Source organism: Erinaceus europaeus, chromosome 19 (assembly GCF_950295315.1).
Source record: "Erinaceus europaeus chromosome 19, mEriEur2.1, whole genome shotgun sequence".
In the NCBI taxonomy this organism is placed as follows: domain Eukaryota; kingdom Metazoa; phylum Chordata; class Mammalia; order Eulipotyphla; family Erinaceidae; genus Erinaceus; species Erinaceus europaeus.
In genome coordinates this window covers 4,205,291-4,227,944 of record NC_080180.1, presented here as the reverse complement: position 1 = coordinate 4,227,944, position 22,654 = coordinate 4,205,291, and the positions used below count along the sequence as shown (strand labels likewise).

Sequence of the window (22,654 nt, the reverse complement as noted above, 5' to 3'; positions counted from 1 at the left end):
ACACACACACACACACACACACACACACACACAGAGTTTTTCCAGCAGGTTAGAAAGAACATTCCTCTTTTTATTCATTCTTACATGATGGTGCAATCACTCTGTTTCATTGCAGATGTGACAAATAGGATTACAGCTGTTCTTTGTTTGATCTTCTAAAGATCCAAAGATGTTCAAGGATTCAGTTTGTTCAGTCCTTCCTCACACTGTCATCTGTTATTTGGAAAGGAGGCCTAATTTGCAAGAGATAAAAAACTATTTGTCATTTTGCATGTTTGCCAAAAAATAAATGAAACTATTAATTACTACATTTTTGAGCAGCTGTTAATAAATTGGGAAAGGATAACTGTTCATTAGAGTTCTGCTTAATGGCATGTGTGATATTTATTTAGTGTTGCTGTTCGTAGACACAGATCAACAAAAGTAAGCGATACTTTATTTTAATTATCTAAGATGACAGGTTCCCTGTCACTGTTAGTAAATCGAGAGTTTTAAAACACGCTCCTGGGTCAGCAAAATAGCTCACCTGAATAGTGCGCCTGCCTTACTGTGCACACAGCCCACACACACACACTGCATTAGAGCAGGCCTTGGTGCTGTGTGTCATCTCCCCCACCCTTACAACTGAAAAAAAAAATTAGCCAAGAGGTTTGCAGTCCCCATTAATGACCAAAAACAAACAGTTGACCCAGGTTCTAGCAACCAGTTCACCACATGCAAGGACACCAGATTGGAGCAAGCTTTACTGCTGCAGCCTCTTTCTCTCTCTCTCTGTCTGTGTGTGGTGTGTATGTGTGGTGTGGTGTGGTGTGTGTGTGTGTGTGTGTGTGTGTGTGTGGTGTGGTGTGTGTGTGTGGTGTGTATGTGTGGTGTGGTGTGGTGTGTGTGTGTGTGTGTGTGTGTGTGTGTGTGGTGTGGTGTGTGTGTGTGGTGTGTATGTGTGGTGTGTGTGTGTGTGTGTGTCTGTCTGTCTGTCTGTCTGTCTGTCTGTCTGTCTCCCTTGAGTGGTGAAGCCCTGATTGACAACAAAGAAAGGCCACTCAGCACTTTCTATTTTAATGTATTCTATATTCACATGTACAAACTAATGGCTTGCGACTGCTCTCAAATACTAACTTTAAGAAGATAACCAAATCTCTAGTACTTGACCACTTTTGTGTTTCCAAACAGAAAGTCACCATTAGATTTCATTGTTCTAAAAGCCATTCACCCAAATTCTCCAGATAAAGTGTTTTGATTATTTTTATTCATCTATATATGCCTAAATGAACAAACAGAAAGTACTCACACACACCCTCTAATTAGAATGTATACCTTCCATATTTGTTTAATTGGAATACATTTAAATGCATATGTGTTCTAATTAAAAAGAAAATCTGAATTGCTTCTAGGTATAGAGATACTTAGAGTAGAAAAATTAGAAACATAATACATATACAATATAAAATGGCTTCTGAGGGATCCAATTAATGCTCTGCTCTATGGAGCCAAATTATCGTATTGAAAAGCATTCTGCTCAAATTGTGAGTTCTCCTGCCTCCTGTCTTGGTGACACCCTGAAATTCTAACCTTCCTTGTCAGAACGTTTAACTAATGATTATAGAGGGGTATTTTTTTTTAAGTTGTGCTGATGCTAAATAAAATCAATAATCAACCAATTAGAATGTGGAGAGGCAGCTTTCCCTGGACTATGAATAACCCTCCCAAGAAAAAAGAGATCTGTCCTTTGGAAATGTGGAATGTGTCCAGTGTAGGGCATATCCAGCAACCCACCATCCCCACTGACAGGCCTGTCTCTCTGTCCTCTCCTCCCTCAACTCTGGAGGGTAAACTGCATGTTTGCAAAAGACCCAGGCACTCACATCCTCTCCCCATCTAGGGCAGGAGTTGAGTTTGGCCATGGCCGTGAGCACGTGAAAACCGTCCCAGCCACCTGTGGCTGATATAAATCTGTCCTCTGAAGCCCCTTCCCTGGTGGACAGGTGTCTGCGGCTCAGTTGGCACTTCCCAAATTGATACTGAGATTAAATGGGCCTGTCCACTCCCCAGAGAAGTGGTGAAGGCCACCAGGGGCTGGATGGGAGCATCACCCCTTCGTGGGGAGGCTGTTTGGGGTTCCGTCCTGCCCAAGTGTGTACATGCCAGAACACCTTTCCAAACAAACGTTCCAAGTGTGCTGTGAAAGAACTGCTGTAAAAAATTGAGATCTTAATCCACAGTACAGTGGACAGCGGCTGTGACATCTTGATAATTTGTACCTTACAGACCCCAGAGTTAACCTAGTAAATTCAGGGCCTTTTTGCATTTTAAAATCTAACTATGTCTCTAGGACAGAAATGGCTTCGAGTCTTTAATTTTAAGGTACTCATACCAGGAATCATCCTGAAACCCGAGAAGCGTTTTGCATAACAATCAGATGCTTTTGTGTTTCATTTAATAATTCACCAGGATATTCAAATGGGAAGGATTTAACTATCACTGGTTTCAACTGATTTTGATCGCCATTGAATCATGGGACAATTTAAAAATAGGTTCAGAAGTCACAAAATAATGTCTCATAGAGTTGTACCATAGAGGTTTCTCTCTCTCTCTCTCTCTCTCTCTCTCTTTTTAAAATAAATTTCTGCTCATTGCTTTCTGGCTAGTTGGTTGGTTGGTTCTCCCTCTTCAGAAATGCTTTTCTTTTTTTAATCTATCACTCTATAGAGGTTTGTTTGTATACCAAAATATTTTTAGGAGCTTATCTTTGTTTATTTTTTATACTTCTGATCAATTTCAACTCATGCCCAATTATATTACACTAAATTAACATAATTCAACAGATGTTGATATTTAAATGTTTTCTGGCATTCACATCTTGGACAGCTGTCTTTGAGCTTGGGGAAAAGGCAAACATTTAGAGTTAAATGCTGAACATATGTTTAAATCACTAATTAGAAAGATGGAGTAAAAACATGCATTATCCTTTCTAAGGACAATAAACCTCAGATACGAATTTCTGTGACCTTTCCTACCTCCACGTGCATTCCAGGACAGATTCCGTGACACAGCTCATGGGTAACTTAATTTCATGTTAGGTCGCTTAAAAATTGTGGGGATTTTTACTTAGCTATGAAAAGCCTATACTGACTTCAAACTGGCAGCCTTAAGAGTTGAAAGCAGGTCTTTCCAGTCACTGTGTGAGGATAGTCAAAGCACTGTTAACTATTTTATTGTGCAATACTGCATCATATGTATAGAAACATAAAGAAAAATATGCAGTGCAGTGTGTCTTTTATTAACACTGTGTGACCACCATCTGTTTCATCTATACCCTTCCTCCAGCCTCAGGACCAATTTGCTCTGTTATTTCAACTGATATCTATTGTGTTTCTCTGGAAATTAGCAATCTCTTACAAATGAACCCAGGACACACCATATGTGATCTATAAATAGGCAATGATCCCTTGACCTGTTTGTGTGTATATCTATTCACAAATAGATATTGACATTTTCCCAGTCATTGTAAACTCTTTTAATAATAGGAGTTAGGATTCGCATGAGAGCTCTTGTCCTTGATGGATACATATACCTCTTCCTTCCCTTAAGATGTGTAGTTTCCCATCTTTGTCCCTGGATGCTTTCTGGTTGAAGAAGTCAGCTTGTCCTGTGAAGTCTCCCATGTCTGAGGGAAGCTTCTGCTACTGTCCCTACGCGGCCATCTAGCCCATGTGTCTGTCTGTCCCTTGTGTTTCCTTAAATGTAGTGAATTCATAAGATTCCTGTTCTCTTGTGTGTTTTGTCCTGTTTGGGCAGGACTCTTGTGGAGGTGAGACAATATGCTCCTCTCACCTCCGTGTTTCTGCCAGTGAGCTATTCATCTTGGTGGGTGGGGGGATAAGTAAGATTTGATCCTTCTTTTTCTGCCCGTGTGTTCACACTTATTTTGGTGTCTAGCATTCTCCAAAGGGTAACCAGTGAGACTTGATTGTGTTTTTTTTTAAATATTTATTTATTTCCTTTTGTTGCCCTTGTTGTTTTATTGTTGTAGTTATTATTGTTGTTGTTACTTATGTCATTGTTGTTGGATAGGACAGAGAGAAATAGAAATGGAGAGAGGAGAGGAAGACAGAGAGGGGAAGAGAAAGACAGACACCTGCAAACCTGCTTCACCGCCTGTGAAGCGACTCCCCTGCAGGTGGGGAGCCGGGGCCTGGAACCGGGATCCATCAGCTGGTCCTTGTGCTTCAAGCCACGTGCGTTTAACCCACTGCGCTACCGCCCGACTCCCTTGATTGTGTTTTTATTGTGAGATAAAGGCAGAGGAGACAGAGAGACAGAAAATGAAAGAGACCATGGGAACCCTCCTTCAGTGCTGGGAGGGCCAGGCTTGAACTTGGGTCGTGCACACGACAAAGCAGCACACTGCCCAAGGGGGTGACGGCTATCTCTGTGACCCAGACTTCCTTGATACTTCGAGCTGAGTAACCTGACACACATTAGGTGTGACTCCGTCCAGTAGTCAGGATTCTCACTGAGATTGAGACTGGCCTGTGGAGGCTTATTGAAGTTGGTTCCTGAGCGTCTTTCTTTGCCGGTGCTCTTGACTTCCTTCCTGGCTTTCTGGTATGTTTACATTTTCATTAGGGGCAGGGCTCTGTTTTGGCGGGCCCCACATATGTGCAAGGTGACTTGTGCCTTGTACTTATTCTGGTGTAGGTGAAGAATCAGCCTTTTTTTTTTTTAAATATGAAGACAAACCAGAGGTGTTTTTTTCTTTTTTCTTTCTGTGATTTAATATTGGTTTACAAAATTACAAGCTAACAGAAGTATAATTCCACACTGTTCCCACCACCAGATTCTGTCCCTATCCCCTCCACTGGAAACTGCAATGGTTCTCCCAAGGTCACAGATGGGGGTCCACTATTATTTCTATAACTATCTGTCTCTATCCCCCCCTCTCTTATATATATATATATATATATATATATATATATATATATATATATCCATTTTTTCCCACAGTTCTGTCCTCTTCTCCCCTCCAAGTCACTACACCCACTACCACTTCCAAATGCCCCTCTTTTTAACTCTTCTCTCTCAGGATCTTGATGGAATTGGAGTTCAGATTTGTCCCCCCCCCCCTTTTTTTTTTTTTCCTATCGTCCTGGTCCTGCCTTTTCCTTTCTAAGTAGCACCAGCCCCTATCACTGCTTCCAGATGTCTTTCCTTTGTTCCTCTTCTCTCTCTAGGACCTGATGGAATTCCAACCCAGATCATATCATTCCCTTTGTTGTTATCTCCTAGGCTTTACTGCTCTGGGAAGACATTTTTCAGATAGAGAGACAGAGATAGAGACAAACAGAAAACGAGAGACACCACAGCAGCTGTGACACCGTGTAGGTGAGCTGTCTGGCCAGACCCTCCGCCGTCTGCCTGACACGTGCTGACTCATTTACTGGGAAGTCATGTTAAGAACCAGCCACTTAAGCAATGGCCTTTCTCGGCCTTCTCAGAAAAAAAATGACTTCAGAGTTTTTTGTTTGTTGTTTAAGGAAAGACCTTGGTTTGCACTGATAGTTTCTGCTTCAACTCAAGGCATAAGGCATCACTGTTTTCACACTTTACTTCATCCATTTTTTATGTTTTTTCAGCATTGCCAGTATATCTTCTCAAGGACACTCTGGTCACTATTTCATTCTGTCTGCCCCACTGGCCCCAGCCATCACACCACACCAGCAGCTAGACCATCACAACTATCCATGAGGTCATGACTGAGGGGCCAGGCCGTGGTGTACTGAGTAGAGCTTGCACATCACCATGCATAAGGATATAGGTTCAGGCCCCCTGGTCCCCACCTGAATGATTGGGAAGCATATGTCCTACCTGATCCCACCAGAACTACCTTCAGAAGTGTGACTTCTTTGAAAATAATTTCTTGTAGAGACTTTTGATTGTAGCACTGTGTAACTATGGGCTGGGTAGACATGTTACTAGTTCCGCAAAAGACGTTCATGCCTGAGACTCCGAGGTCCCCGGTTCAGTCCCCAGCACCACTGTCAGCCAGAGCTGAGCAGAGTCTCTAGTCTCCCTGCTACTCCACGCACGGTTTAAGGCAGTAGGCCTGTCTTAGCAGAGAGGAATTAACCACTCTGAATTAGCGTAACCCTATAAAGGTTGTTTGGTTCAAAGATGTTGACGTCAAAATTAATCCTGAGTATAAGCTCAAGTCCTCAGCTTTGCAAATATTTCCACTGAATTCAGTTAGGCGAGTTCCCTGCTGATTATTGGATGTCAGCGTCGACATCATCTCAAGCCTCCTGCTATTTTACCCGGCTGTTCACAGTCTCGTAAACACTCGCTGACAAGTCCGTAAAAGTTTCATGGACAGAATGTTCGCTCCTCTTCCCAAAACCATCACGGCAGAGGAGGAACCTGGAGCACCCCTTTCAGAAAGTGATCCTTAGAGAAAGGTAAAGTCAGGAAGAAAAAGGTAATACCGTAGAAGCAAGCCAGCTGCTTCTCCTTTGAAAGCTGGCTTCCGTGAACATGCTTGATTTCGCAGACATGTAAATCCCAGAGCCGCCCCAGATAGGGACTGAATTAGTCCTGTGGTTTCATGTTTCCACAAGTAAGCGTTTGCTTACTCTATATATTGGAACCTCGATGAAAATATTGATTTTCATAAAAACTTCGACAAGCCTTGTTAAATTTCAGTCAATAGCTACTTAATAAGTGCCTTGGATTGGGCAAGACTGGTAAATGTTAAGGGGAATTTACTTCAAAAATAAATAAATAAATAAATAAATAAAATCAATGAAGCGGTGCTGTAAGTCCTTGTCTATCTCTTCCCGTCTCTATCAAAAAATAAATAAACTGAAAAATCAGGACACGAACTTGCCCCCTTCAAGGACTATGGTTATGGATCATGCAAGGATCGAACACTATCCATGCGCACGTGTAGCTGAAATTGAAGGTGGAAAAATTGTGTTCACCAAGAAATGAGAGGCTATTCTGGCAGTAGCAGTCAAACAAGAAAAGGAAAGAGAGAGACGGGAAGGGAGAAAGGAAGGAGAGAGAGAGAGAGAGAGAGAATAAAGAAGGTGCACTGAATGAAGAAGGTGGCATTTGATCTGAGTCATAGGTCCCCAGGTGGACCTCACCAATCAATACGGACTTACCCTAACTGCAAGGAGGTGTGTATTAGATGGCAGTGCTGCCTGGCACAATCTAAAGCAGAGATGAATCCTTGCTTCTTTCAGACACTCTGGAATGCTATCAGCCCACCCGGGATTGTTCAGACACTCTGGCAAATGTGCAGAATAGTGGATAGAAAGATGGCATTGCCGTAAGTCCCCTGTCGACAAGCCGAGAACATGGGCACTACAGAAAATCAAAGCTGAGCTCAGGCGTGGGCTCCTTTCTGCTACTCCGCAGTCACGCCGGTGAGGTTAACACTGGTCTGAATGAACGCAGCCTCCCCCCCCCTCACAAGAGACCTGGGAGATGGGCCTACACTTGACTCCATCTCCACAAAGCAGCAGGGCCCGCAGGTACAGTAAATCCAGCTCCGTGTCTTCCCAGGATAATGGCCAGGCTGCCTCTCAGCACGGAATTGAAGTAGCAACATAGGGAGCGAATTGATTTTAACTCACTCAAGGGGACTTTTTTTTTTCTCTTCATAGAATTTAAAATAGGTGTGACCATCCAGATGCATCGGGCTTGTTAAAACAGCACAAGCTCTGTCCGTGGAGTTGGCCCGTGGGGCCCAGATGTGCTGCAGCCCAGCCCCCCTCGCCTCCCCAGACTTGCCCCCTCCCCCCCCCAGGACCCCAAGGCTGCACTCTGGGTTCGGAACTCTCTTTGAATGTTGAGTTGGAATGACTTTCCCACATGTTCACTGTGATCTTTATTAAGTGAGTTTCTTGGGAATCCAAGCTTCCTTGGCCTATAATAGGTTTTCGTGAGGAGTAAACAAGACAAAGTATGTGGCATTATTTATGGCACCCAGGTGACAGTCAGTGAGCTTGGAGACTCTCTGATAATTCAGATAATAAATTCTAGAACTTAAGAAGCCAACGTGTACTCAAGCTATGAAAAAGTAGTGATAAAATATGCTGCCTATGCAGGCCCTTTAACTCCATCCCTTCCTAAACTGGTAAAAGAAAGTAACCACCACATTTGTCGTAAAATGATGCCTCAGAACTGATCTGGGGGGTTTGGTTGATTGTCAGACATACTACTAAGAAGGAGATCAAAATAAAAGCCAACCCGGCAAACATTAAAATAGTAGATACTGCACCGGACAAAGTACATAGGACCGCGATTCACCCATGAACTTCTCTCAGGCAAGTCGAGGCCATTAGTGGTACCGCACGGCTTGGCGAGTAGACATTTTAAGTAGAGAAAGGGCGTGCCAAGAGCCATTCCACAGCGGCGTTCCCAGCAAGGATACGGGGGAGATTACCTGCATCTGTGTCTGACCGGATGATCCTGTACACACAAGGTGCAAGATATGACAAGGGTCAACATTCAGTTGTCTCTGTTCAGACACAGAAAGTCTTGCACTGAACTGAGAGACCCAAGACAGCTCTCCTAACAACCAACACTAGTTTTATTTTGCTTTAGTACAGGAAATGAGTGTAAGCTATTATCGAGACTCCACTAAGTCTCAGTGGTAAGCAGATTCCAGATATGTGTAGTTTTAACTAGAAATCAAGTCACCTAAATCAGTTTACTAAGTGCCTACTACTTCCTAGGTACTGTTGCGTGAAGAATAAACGAATACTCCCAGATGCCTCAAATACCTTAGATTCTGCTTGGAGAGACAAAATCCAAGTTGGAACTCGGGCGAAACGAATTGTCTTCATCCCCCGTCCCATCCTGTCCCATCCCATGTCATCTCCCCCAAGTGGTGGTCTCTCGAACACCCTTGCAGATGTGCTGTGTGGAGAGCCGGGCTTGGCTGGTGCTGTTCTCCTGCACTGACCCATCAGTTCCTTCACTCAAGCTCGGAGCAATTTCAGGCCCCTGACACGCAGTCAGATTCTTGTTCATTATCAACTGAACAGTGCACAGTTGAAGAGAGAAGAGTCACGTCCCTAAAAGTGTGCGGTTGCCAAATGCGGCATCAACACCACCTCTGTCCCAGCAGACGCAGGAGGAGGCCGCGCTTCTCGCTTCTTGTGGATGAGGGAAGCCAGGCTCACGCTGAGGGCAGGTCCCCTTCTCGGCCTCAGGCTGTTCCCGGCGCACGCTGATCTGACTTCAAAACTGGTGTGCAGAATTTGAACATACAGCACCTAAGACAACCGGCCAAGGCAAAGCCTCTGAGTTGGTCCATGCAGGGGGGTTTGTTCCTGTTATTTTATCTTTGTACATTTGGGGGCTTTTTCTTTCTTTTTTTTTTTAATTCCCTTATTGGGGGATTAATGTTTTACTTACTTATTTATTTATTTATTCATTCCCTTTTGTTGCCCTTGTTGTTGTAGTTATTGTTGTCGTCGTTGTTGGATAGGACAGAGAGAAATGGAGAGAGGAGGGGAAGACAGAGAGGGGGAGAGAAAGACAGACACCTGCAGACCTGCTTCACTGCCTGTGAAGCGACTCCCCTGCAGGTGGGGAGCCGGAGGCTCAAACCAGGAAACTTACACCGGTCCCTGAGCTTTGCGGCACGTGCGCTTAATCCGCTGCACCCAACTCCCTTATTTTTCATTTTTATGAAAAGATAAAAGAGTGAAAGAATGACTGTCAGTGGAAACATAAAAAACTGTCAAAGCTTTTAAAAACTTTTCACTCACCTGTTTTAGAGATTGTCAGCTTATTTTATCAGATAAGGTGGGGGTCAAAATGTAACTTAAATGTTTTGTCATCTAGATTTAATGGAAGTGGTATAGCTCAGCCTTGAGAAATGCTGACCATTCCACTGCAGCTTGACTCGTGCCACTGTTCAACACCAGGCTTTTTAAATATCACACAACACCAGGGACTGAGCATGAGGTCCCCGCGCCTGTAAGTCCTGTGCCCTGCCACTGAGCAGCCTCCCCATTCAGCTCCGCCAGAGTCTGCCCTGCAGACACCCTGAGCTGTTAGAATTCTCCGCACTGAAGAAACGCTTGTCACTCAGAAATACTTGGAGGAAGAGCAAGAAAGAAGCTGAGAGGAGTCGCTAGAATAGAGGGCCACTGGCCCAGGAAGTGCCAAGTCCATTCCCCTTACCACTTGTACCACCAACGTTGTTCTGGAGTATCTCTCTCTCTCTCTCTGTCAATAAATAAATAAAAACAGATGTTTCATTCTTTTGAAAAATATTTTTAGGGGTCAGTTGTTGGCACACCTGGTTAAGTGCATATATTACAGTGTACAAGGATGCAGGTTCAAGCCCCTGGTCCCCACCTACAGGGGTAAAGCTTCAGGAGTGGTGATGCAGGTATCTGTCTCTCTTCCTCCCTATCACCTCCTCCCCTCTCCATTTCTCTCTGTCTCTATCCAATAATGCATAAATAAACATATCAAATTCGTGTTTTTATTTATTTGTATTCGATAGAAATAGAGGAACTGAGTGGGAACAGGAGGGGTAGGGAGAGGCACTGCTTCACAGCTCATGAGGCTTTCCTCTGCAGGTGGGGGCTGGGGAATTGAACCCGGATCCTGTGTACAATGATGTGTGTGCTCCACCCGGCTCCTAGAACGGTAGTCGGCCTGCCCCCGTGGTTCTGCCATCTCTCATCTTTGCAGCTAGGGTCCAGTCCCATTCTGGTCTGCCCAGCATCCCCAGAGCAGTTATTACAGCTTCAAATGATGTCTCATCCCCTAGCTAATAAATAATTAACTGAAGAATTCTAACCCCATGAATGACGAGGGAGAACACACTTTCCTTCTATGTATCTATCCGTCTATCTATCTAAAATGGTTTAAGAGAATTCACTGCCGCGTGGTATCCTAAAAGAAATTGATCATACTTTTCCTGTAATAAATGTGGTTCTGACAGTAAAGCATTAGTAACCAATTGATAACCTAGCAACAATACTGTGATCTCTTTAGATAATTAATCTTCGCTATTTTCCTGTCAGGAGCAACAGTGCCTGATTTTATGTTGAGCCAGAAAGATTGCCAGTTTTGAAAATTAAAAAGCATTCCTTTTATATTATTCATCCCAGGGACAATTTATGATGGTGCATCTCCCTGCTGAACGCTTGTCAACAAACGTAATTATGTCTCGATATAAACAAGATTGGTGGTTTTACTAGACGCTGCTCCGTCTTTGTTGAGAATGTTTTTGCTTTAAGCTCAGATTATCCAAACTGTGTATTTATATGTCATCCTTCCGTCCTCCTTTGATAATAGTTTTTTTTTTTTTTATTTTTTTTTTCCTGATAATTACCTGTAGGCAAACAAGCATGCATTTGGGATCCTTGTGCATGGGAGATGTCAAACGGAGAAGAAAGGCGGCCCCTTTGCCTGGACCCACGACGGCAGGTAAGAGGAGCAGGGCTTGGACGGTGTGTGGACTCGGACACGAGACCCCCAAGGATAGAACCGCGGGCCATTCCCGTCACGCGCCTAAGACAGAGGCTCCAAAGTTGCTGGCTTGCTTACACTGGGATGTTTCTTGTGTTGGTTTCTGTAGTGGCCAATCAATGAAATCTCTGCCCCAATGTTCGCTGTTGTGAGAGCTCCCAGAAGGCAGGAAGGAATCCACAGCTAGATGTTGTGGCCGTGCTTACACGGCCTTACATACTGTGCCTGTTGGGGAAACGTGGCACAAAGAGACAGGAAGGCCTGTCAGGGAGCGGGTATATACTAGTGAAGAATGACACCTCACACATACTGGGCAGTGACTGCAAACCAGAAACCCCTCTGCTTCAGTTTGGCCTTTACGAGAGCCTTGGGTGTGAGGTATTGTTTCTGGTCACTTGCCATCGTCACCGTAAGGCAGGAGGAGTGTGGGGTTAGTTAGTTAGCTAAGGCTGCACGGTGACCCTGGCAAGAGGCAGTCTCGAGCCTAAGGTCGCACAACTCCTAAAGCCAGGACAGTGTACCTGTCTGTGGCCTCTTGGTAAGAGGACAGAAGGAAAGACCGACTGTTGTCTACCTGAGCCTGCCTACTAGCCTACTCGCATCTAGACATGACTGTGTGGTGCTGTGGGACATCCATTCGAGTGTTTCCCAGACATCTCTCTCTGTTTTCTTGTCAGCACTACTAATCTACTGCACTTAGTGGCCATTTTATTTTTTCCCATTTTACTGGATAGGACAGAGACAAAGTGAGAGAAGAGGAGGAGACAGAGAAGGAGAGAGAAAGAGAGACACCTGCAGACCTGCTTCGACACTTGTAACCCCTTGCGCTTCATACAGTATGTGCGCTCAGCCACCGTCCGTCCCTTCCCCAAGATATCTCTTCACATGACATACAGGCCCTTTCAGATCAAATACTTGTCCTAAGATCTTGGATTCACATCTTTTTAAAAAAATTTTTTTTAATATTTATTTTCCCTTTTGTTGCCCTTGTTGTTTTATTGTAGTTCTTGTTGTTGTTGTCTTATTGATGTCGACATTGTTGGATAGGACAGAGAGAAATGGAGAGAGGAGGGGAAGACAGAGAGGGGGAGAGAAAGACAGACACCCGCAGACCTGCTTCACCACCTGTGAATCAACTCTCCTACAGAGGCTCGAACCAGGATCCTTACGCCAGTCCTTGCGTTTTGCACCTCCTGCACTTAACCCACTGCATTACTGCCCGACCCTCCAGATTCACATCTTTTCTAAGGCTGGTGCTGAATTTTTTAATATCCCCACTGCAGTTGGATGGTCCCCTGAATTCCTTTACCTTACAGTAATTCACACATTTGTGACAGACAGAATATGAGAACACTCTTAGGAATGTGACCAAAACGCTTTCGTGCCAACAGTAAGGAAGAGAGCATGTCAGGGTCAGGTCCTACCACTCCATACATATGTGAAGTGAGAAGGAAAATGCTTAGTGATTGAGGAGAGGATAATACAATTATTTCTACAAGGTGATTTCAGTGTTACAACTCAGTAACCGCAGGGGAAACTATGTACACGGAATATGGGTATAGACATTAAACTTCACCCTAAAACACACGTGAACTTGCACCAGCCGCATCCAGATGTTCTACTGCAAAAATAGTTGTGATGCTCCTATATTCTCCAGTTTGATCTTGTGACTAGATATTTCACGTACTGCACAAAATTTTTAGAGGTGTAATGCATTTTTTGCAATTACTCAAGAAGGAGTCAGAGAATGGTGTTAGTCATTTTCAGTGCTATTTGCTTATTTGTTTGCCAAAATCCAGGCAGACTGTTTCAGAGAGCCAAGAAAATGGGGTAATTTCAAAGTCTTCAGTTTTTAAAAAGAGTACTTTCTGACGCTAATGAGTCAACTCAAAGGTGAAGATTATTACCCAAAGTCAAGTCAGAAATGCTTTTGCATATGTATACTTTGAAATGAGGTTGTGGAATCTAGCTCAGTTTGTCTCTAGAAATCATGTTTAAGCTCTGGAATACAGTCAGTTGTATAATCTTTAGTTATGAACTTACAAAGTTAAGAGCCTATAGAATTGTTTTAAAGAGGGGCCACCTGGTTGACTGCCCATGTTACAGTGCGCAAGGACATGGGTTCAATCCCCCAGTCCTCACCTATAGGGGGAATGCTTCATGAGTGGTGGAGTAGAGCTGTGGGTGTCTCTCTGTTTCTGTCATCCACTTCCCTCTCAATTTCTGACTGCCTCTATCAAATAAAGATAATACCCCCCCCAAAAAAAAAAAGAACTGTTGTAAAGAAAACGTTCTCTCTGTTGTATAGGCAGGACTCCCCCCACACACACACACACCAAAGTCCACATTGCATCAAGGTATGTTTCTGCTCTTTGTTAATTTTTTTAGTATTTATTTTTAATGAAAGAGAGATACAAAGAGAAAGGAACAGATAGACCAGAGCCCTGCTCAGCTCTGGCTTATGGTGGTGCTAAGGATTGAACCTGGGACATCAGAGGCTCAGCCATGAGAGTCTTGCAGAAGCATGATGCTGTCTCCCCAGCCCTTCCAGTCTCTCTGTCTGGAGCCAGCAATCAGTCAGAGCCAGGGGAATAAAGGTGCAGATGATTCTTTCATCTGAGTGCAGGAAGAAGAATCAAAAGTCTGAGAGCACCTATATTGTCTATTGATCTCTGTGGAAGCAGCACGTTTTGAAAAGATAAACCAAAAAACTTAGCAGAAACTCTTAACTAGGTACTTGAACTTTATAATTCCAAAGTGGATTTATACAACAACTTAAGGTTCTAGAGACAGACAGACAAACAGAATATATATATATCACATATGCATACCAAATATTAATCCTAGGACTGGCAAGATAGCTTACTCAGAGCACTTCCTTCATCATGGGTGTGACCAGGGTTTGAACCTGACCTACTGTGCTGAAGGAATCTTTAGCACAGTGGTAGCTTCCTCTCTGTCTCTCTGTCTTTATCTCTGTCTCTGTATTTGAAAAAGTCAGCCTGGGGCAGTGACAACCATAATAATAATAATCATAATAATAATGTTTATTAAGAAGACTTGAAACCCCTTATGAAGCAGCTCACCCCAAATCTGGTCCTGCTTACCATCTAGTGTTTTGAAACTTTGGCTCAACCTGTCAGAGCAGGGGCAGTGAGGCATGTACCCAGCCACTTTACAAGACAAACCACCAGTGCTGAGTTAGTGGTTGGAGACTTACTGTGACAGGAACACCGAATTTATTTCAGTGCTCTTGCTTATTTACTGCTCTTTTCGCCTTTGCATCTTTTTGTGTGTGTGTGTGTGTGTGTGTGTGTATCGACAAAGCAAAATGAATATTGATAAGGTTGGGGATTGATTTTTTTAAATGTACAGCTTGCTCTCTGCCTCATGCAAAGTCACATACCAAGAGGCTGTGGGCGGCTCTCCAGCGGGGAAGTGCAGACATAACTGTTATAAAAACCACCCGAGAGCTGTCGGAGCACAGAGGTTTGCCAGCAGAACACATTTTTACCACATGAAACATGTTGCCTGCGAAGTGAAGAAAGGCGGCAAGACGAGACAGGAGGGGCATGGGTAATCCATCCCTCTGGGTGGCCAGCAGAGCTGCTTGGCTCTGTGTTTGGGGGAAAGCCGGCGTTTCGTTGAGCTGGTGGCAGAAAGAGCTTCCACATGTTCATTTCAGATGCTATGGACAGTACAATATAAATAAATAAATAAGTCTGGAAAACCGGAGCTGGCTGGTGGCACACGTGTTATAATGTGCAGGAAGCCGGGTTAGAGTCCGTGGTGGTCCCCAGCCACAGGGGGAAAGCTTGGTGAGCGATGAAGCAGTTCTGCAGGCGTCTCTCTGCCTCTTTCCCTATCATATCACCCCCTTCCCTCTCAATTTCTGGCTGTCTCTGTCCAATAAAGATAAATAAAGAAAAAAAGAAAAACTTTTGTCCATTAGCCACTGCTAAGTGCTTGTGGCTATCTACGATGAATTTTTGCTTTCTGTTTAAGAAAATAGCCACCACAAGGGGTCCACATGTTAAATGAAGAGGTGCTAGTCACGTTTGATATCCCACCCCACACGTCAGACACTCACTGCTCCTGGTAACTGCTTTCCAGATGTGCACCGCTGTGCAGCACCTCACTTTATGACTTGGCCTTTTTCTCTTGTATATTTGCCAGCATTTCAGCGGGGGGGGGGGGGGGGGGGAATAGTCTCATAGAAAACCAGAGCAGTAGAGGGGCTGGGCAGTGCAGCACCCGGTTAAGCACACATAATAGTAAGTGGTTCGAGCCCCCAGCTCTTCACCTGCAGGGGAGCTGTTTCACAAGCAGTGAAGCAAGACTGCAAGTGTCTGTCTTTCTCTGTTCCTCTCTGTCTACGCACACCCCCATCCCCAATTTCTCCATCCTGTCCAATAAAATGGAAAGGGGAAAAAATGGCCACCAGGAGCAGTGGATTCATTAGTGCTGGTACTGAGCCCCAGCAATAACCCTGGAGGCAAAAAAGAAGAAGGAGAAGTAGAAGAAAAGAAAAGAAAATATTAGTTATGTGAAAAATAAGCCCAAGTAGCTCAGTCAGTAACTACAATAAATATAAATGGAGTAAAATGTGTCCGTTAATTCTGGGATGATCTAGATAAAAGAACCAACCCCAATATATGCTGTTTCCAGTAAATGCAGCTGAAACACAAGTTGTAATCTGAATACCAGCCACAGAGAGGCCGAGTATCTGGGTATCTGGCGCACAGGACGAATCTTGAGGCTCTGCAGGAGAGTCAGGCTAGGCTTAGGACAGGTCAGGCCAGCTCCCACGGGCCGTTTTTCCTGGAGTTTGAAACATGTGAGCAGAATAAAAGTCCCAGTCACTTAGGCAAAGACTGCAGAAGAACGACACAGAAGAAAAAGCTGAGGATATTCTGTCTTCAGTTGAGTGGTCAACCAGTGAAGGGAGATGAGGCGTCCAGAGTTCAAATTTTAACTGGACACTTTCCGAGTGCACCGTGGGTGTATCCATGGTCTACTCCAAAGCTCACTGTCTTCCTTTAGACTGGAGTCAGTCAGTGATAGCCTTTCAGGTCAGTGAGGAAGGTCACAGTGAGGACGGGTGTGGAAGCTCAGTGTTGCCAAGTTATCCAGGCGTGACCATGACCGTTATGTGATGTCCGCATGCAGACCGAGAGGCCTTAGCATTGAAATTCACGCACAGTGCACAGTCCCAGTTCACAGTTGTCATGGCTTAAAACACCATCTCTGCTAAATGCTCCTCAGTAGGTAACGGGAGTGTGAAGGCTCAAAGACGTGTAGCCTCAGGGCTCATGTCTGTTGAGCTCACAGCCTGCACAGTGGCAGTGCACACTGCACTGTATGTGCATACGGCAGACACAGTGGCTCCTATGCTATTTTTTTTTAATTTCTTTATTGGGGAATTAATGTTTTACATTCAACAGTAAATACAATAGTTTGTACATGCGTAACATTCCCCAGTTTCCCATTTAACAATACAACCCCCACTATGTCATTTTATCATCCTTCATGGACCTATATTCTCCCCACCCACCCACCCACTCCCACCCCAGAGTACTCCTACGCTATTTAATATTTGCATCAATGACCTCCCAGAAACTTCTTCAAGGAAGTTCATCTACGCCGATGACATCTGCTGTGCAGGCATCAAAGTTCGACATCCTTGAGGAAACACTCACGAAAGACATGTCTCTGATATCTGATTACTGTAAAAAATGGCGACTAATCCCTAGCACTGCAAAACCGGTATCATCTGTTTTCCATCTACACCATGCCTCGGCCTCATGTGAGCTTAATGTGCAGCTTGGCGATACGAGAATCCGGCATGAAGCCCAGCCAGTCTATCTTGGCGTTACTCTCGATCGCACCCTGTCATTTCACGAACATCTCATAAAAACTGCAGCAAAGGTGGGCGCGAGGAATCACATCACTGCAAGACTGGCCAGCTCCTCATGGGGCGCGAGCGCTTCCACACTACGATCATCCTCTCCGGTATTATGCTATTCCACTGCAGAATACTGTGCCCCAGTATGGTTCCGTAGCCCCCATGTCCACTTGGTCGATTCCAAATTATATTCCTCCATGAGGATCATTTCTGGAACCATCCGTACCACCCCTGTTCCATGGCTGCCAGTTCTTAGCAACATCGCCCCGCCAGATATCCGTCAGGATGCGGCATCATCTAAGTTCATTTCCCACGTCTACGCTCGACCGGACCTGCCAATATACGCGGATATCTTCGCCCACCCTGTCCAACACTTGACGTCTCATCACCCAATCTGGTCCCCTACGCCTACACTGAACTTCTCTGTTCCAGACTCTTGGAAACAGAGTTGGCAGTCAGCTGAGGTCAAGAACAAACACCTCATCACAGACCCCTGCAAGCGTCAACCCGGCTTTGACCTAGCACGTTATGATTGGGCCCTCCTCAATCGCTATCGAACAGGCCATGGCCGGTGCGCCGCTATGTGCCATCGCTGGGGAGCCAGAGATGACCCGAACTGCCCCTGCGGCTACAGACAGACTATGACCCACATAGTCAAAGACTGCCACCTCTCCAGATTCAAAGGAGGTCTCGAAACTTGACATCAGGCTCAACCTGACGCTGTTGACTGGCTACGGAAGAAGGGCAAACGCTAGAAGAAACGGCAGACAGACCATGAATGGCCCTAACTGTTGTAGAAATAAACACCCTGCCTGCCTCCAGCCTTATTGTAAGAATCTTTTTGTTGTGGTGACTCTGTGCAAATGCTATTCTTTGGTCGTCACCCTAAGAAGAAATATATTACGGCAGAACAGTTAACACAGCCCCCCCCCCCCTTCTCTGAACACCTCTGTGCAGCACGTGGCCTTGAGGCTCCAAAGTTTTCATTACTGAAGGAAGAGGAACTGTCTTTACATCATTACTCGAAAAGAAAAGTGCCTCGCATTGTCTATTAAGCAGCTAATTCTTTTGGCGGATCTTACTTAACAAAATTCACAGGAAAAATTGAAACCGCTAACATTAACAGATTACATACAGGGAGAATAGTCTGGATTAGGACACTATTTCCACATGGAGGATTGAAACAGAAAGATGCACCTGAGCCTTCTCTCTCTTAATTTTTATTATATTTATTTATTTATTTTATTTATTTATTGGCTAGAGACAGCTAGAAATTGAGAGGAAGGGGAAGAGAGGGAGGGAGAAAGACACCCGCAGCCCTGCTTCACCACTCGTAAAGCTTTCCCTCCTGCATGTGGGGTCTGGGGGCTTGAACCCTGGTCCTTGCACACCATCATGTGTGCACTCAACCAGGTGCCCGCACCTGAGCCTTCTCTACCACCTACGATGCCATGGTGTATAAGAGAGCAGAACAGCCAGCAGAGGGATGGGGGCCTGACTCCGTGGATGAAGTGTAGGACTCTCAAGGGTGAGGTCCCGACTTTGATTCCCAGCAACGCAGGTGCCAGACTGATGGTCTGCTTCTCTCACCCCCTCTTTCTCGTAAATAAATACATTGCTTTGTTTTTGCTTTAGTAACATGCAAGGAGAGAAGTGCACACCTGAGCCCCTAAATAGACTGTTATAGCCTGCTATCATTTCAATAAAATAAATAAGAAAAAAGAGATGAGCTACAGTTAGGAAAATATTTACCCAGGGGGAACACCTCCCACTGACTCACTGACATCCAGATTCAAGTGTGCAGTGCTGTCTCCTGCCTTCTGAAGCGGGGTGAGAAAAGCCTGTGTTTCCAAATTTGTTTCTGGAAAATTTGTGGAGGGCAGTCTCACCATTCACAGCACCAGCATACCCCCACCCCAAGGCTGGCAGACGATCGGGGGCCAGGAGGAGAGCCCAGGCCGCCCATGCCCCGTGGAGCCAGGGTCTCCGCCGGGGCTGAACTCTCTTCTGTGGGAAGCTGGTGAGGCCCTTGCATTGGCTGTTGATTCAACACCAGTAGAACACTTGAGGAGCCAAATTACTAAACAAACTGCCAATTAGGCTTGCAGTCAGCTGGGTAGATTAGCAGCTAAGAGAGGCCGATACAAGATTTTCATCTCTTGAGCCAATTATGCCCCTGAATCACCATCCTCAATACTCTTGGAAGCCTGGAGCGGAGAGCCCCCATCCCCACCCCCTGCTGTAAGAGACCCAATATAAGGGTTAGGTGGGTGTGTATGTGTGTGTGTGTGGGGGGGCGGTACTGGGAGCGGACTGCTTGTTGCTCAAACTGCCCAAGCCCGAGGAGAGCCTTCGAGGGCAGGACTTAAAAGGATTTAGCTCTGCCAGAAGCAAAAGAAAAGGGAATCACGGTTGTGGGCTGCTGTGCCGAGTAGGGGTCGTTCCGCTCCCGAAGTCTTAATCTCATCAAAGAAGGATGAGAAGCCCACAGCAGAGCGCACTTCGGAACCATTGTCCAGGTTAAACCAAATGGCAGTGATTCTCCTTTTAAAGCTTGTGTAGAAAAGCCATTATTGGGGGCTTCCCCCCCACACACACACACACAGAATCTCTGTTCCTGTGCAAAAAGATTCAGCGCTCCTGAAATTAAACGTTCTTTCTCTTTCACTGTTTTTCTTCCCAGCCCAAGATGCTGTTTTATTTATTTATTTTTCTTATTTAGTAGAGAAGTGGAACCAGCATGAATTAAAAACAAAACAGGGTGAATGAATTCTCGCTGAGCCACATAAAAAGCTGACCATTGCTGGATGACCATGTTTGAACCATCAGCATTTTAGAATGATGATGGGGCGGGGGGGGGGGGGGCGGCTGGTGGCGGGTGATGGCGCACCTGGTTGAGCGACATGTTACAGTGGGAAAGGACCCGGGTTCGAGCCCCTGGGCCCCCACCTGCAGGGGGAAAGCTTTGCGAGTGGTGAAGCAGGGCTGCAGGTGTCTGTCTTATCTCCTCCTTCCCTCTCGATTTCTGGCTGTTTCTATCCAATAAAAATAAATAAAAAGAATGATGGCAGATGGTGAGGGGGTGGTGCATGTTGGCCCAGGGTTCTGTCCCCAGCATCACATAAAAAAAATAAAAAAAAAACTCTTGACAGTGAGTCTGTTCTCATTCGCTCTTTAGTACAGAGCTTTCTTTTCTTTTTTTAAGTATTCCACACATCTCAAAGCTGAGATAGAAGGAAGGAATAAAGGAAAGGATCTGCTAGCGGCCAAGTAACTAGGGGAGTGGGGCCGGGACTAAGTCCTGTAGATGCAGGCAGCTTTCTCGGTACTTTGTGTTGGACATGGTCTTGGGTTTTCTGGACTTGCATGTTCTGGGCAAATGTCAGTTCCTTTGGCACAAGTCGGGGGGGGAGGGTGGTCTTCCTTCCAGTTATCCCTGAAGCCAGCTCGCTAGTGAGCAGGGCCTGCTTGTGGGCACAGAGGAGAAAACCCAGCCCGGCGAGGTTCACCGATCGAACCATCGACCGTGAGACATGGCCACTGTGAGCTCGAGTTCTCTTGGTTCGTCCCCCGACCGTGTGGGTGGGTCACTCCTGCAGAGTGGGGGAGCTGCCACCCCGCCCCACAGGAAGAAGCTTTGCAGACACACACTGGGGGCCTCTGGCCTCGCCAGCCTGCTCACGCCTACCGCCCTCCTCTCATTACAGGCTTCGTCGGTGAGAACGCACAGCCCATCCTGGAGAACAACATCGGGAACCGGATGCTGCAGAACATGGGCTGGACCCCAGGCTCGGGCCTCGGACGCGAGGGCAAGGGCATCTCGGAGCCCATCCAGGCCCTGCAGAGGCCCAAGGGGCTGGGGCTTGGCTTCCCGCTGCCCAAGGGCGGCCCGGCCACCACTGCCCCTGGCTCGGGGAAGCCCACCTGAGGGGAGCAGCACCCAGGAGATGTGTGCTGCTTTGCTCATGGTAGATAGGTGGCTGGTAGGTAGGTAGGTAGGTAGATAGATAGATAGATAGATAGATGTTGGCTAGATATGGATATGTGTATATATCCTCTTATTCTAAAATTACAAGACAGCTTCCTTTTTTTGAAGCAGAAGTCTACGTTGTTGGCTCATCCTGGGTACACTTGCTTCAGCGTCCAGTTCAGTTCAGTCTCTCCCCCACCCCCCCCGCGATTGAAGGGGGGTTTCATTACGATTCAGGTGCTAATGTGACCCCCCTCCTTTTCCAGCAGCTTCTGCCCTTATTTATTTTGCTCTCCCATCGTCAGTCATTTCTCAGGCTGAGCCGTGTGTGTGTGTGTGTGCGCGTGTGCGTACATGTGCGTGCATGCATGCAGGCCCACCCTCACAGGCTCCCGAATTGGAAGCGGCGAGAGGACCGTGCCCCACTGTGGACTCTTTTCCCCCCTCCATCTGGGGCTCCCCCTCAAAGGCCTGCCATCGCTTCAGGAAGGTCCGAGACACATCTCTTGATTGGAGGAGGCCAATCAGCTTCCTGCTCCCCAAGCCCATCCGCCTGCCCGCCTGCCCGCCCGCCCACCTGCCTTCGAGGGTCCTGTGACAGGGAGGCCTGAGCCGAGCCTCATGTTGGGGAATGCTCAGGGCCTGCAGACAAGCAACTCACGCCTCCTCCTGGCATCTCCACAGAAACAAACCTCCTCGCTGTTCTCACCAGAGTGCCCTCAACATTCCTTTGATGCAGATCCTACCAGTTTTACCTCATGCAGAACATAAAATAATTAAGGAAACAAAAAAAATTTTTTTTCCCATAGATGTATCTAAGCTTCCCTCCCACCCCTTCTGTGACTGTGCCGTAAGCTCTCTAGACTGACTTCTACCTCTCCCTCCCTCCAGCCCTCTCTCCCTCAAGGTGGACGCTGATTTTTAAGGATCAACTGAACCGTAGTGAACTTTTTTTTTTTTTTAATTTCAGCCATCAGAGTACGTCTTGGAATAGGGAATCAATTTATTGGGAGACTGAAGTAGATCTCTTAGGAATTCCTATTTCTGGCTTTGATCCAATCCATTTGCAAGGTGAAGGCACAGAGGAGCAGGAATGGGGCAGGTTCTCCCTCTGAATCCGCCGGCGTTAACACGTTTTCAAACCAAACGAGTGGCATCTTTTTTTATTATGTGCCTGCTGTTGTTCTTTCCGAATCATCTGCTTCATAATGTGCCCAAACGGCTCTGGGTTGGGGAGATGTGGGTTTGATCTTGATTATGAAGGACCGGTAACAGTCCTC

At 45.9% G+C, this 22,654-nt stretch overlaps 1 protein-coding gene across 2 annotated transcripts in view; it reads left to right on the top strand.

The window, feature by feature from the left end:
- The window catches only part of GPATCH2 (G-patch domain containing 2), a 122,602-nt gene extending 100,675 nt beyond the window's left edge, over window positions 1-21,927 (top strand). The window contains exons 8-9 of one of the 2 annotated variants that reach the window (XM_060178447.1): window positions 11,369-11,457; window positions 21,112-21,927. In XM_060178447.1, the coding sequence (XP_060034430.1) occupies window positions 11,369-11,457; window positions 21,112-21,332 (310 nt within the window). In that variant the 3' untranslated portion in view covers window positions 21,333-21,927. Of the gene's footprint in view, window positions 1-11,368; window positions 11,458-12,233; window positions 12,419-21,111 lie in introns of those variants that run through there. The other variant, XM_060178448.1, reaches the window with a different exon arrangement.
- The last annotated feature ends 727 nt before the right edge of the window (window positions 21,928-22,654 follow it).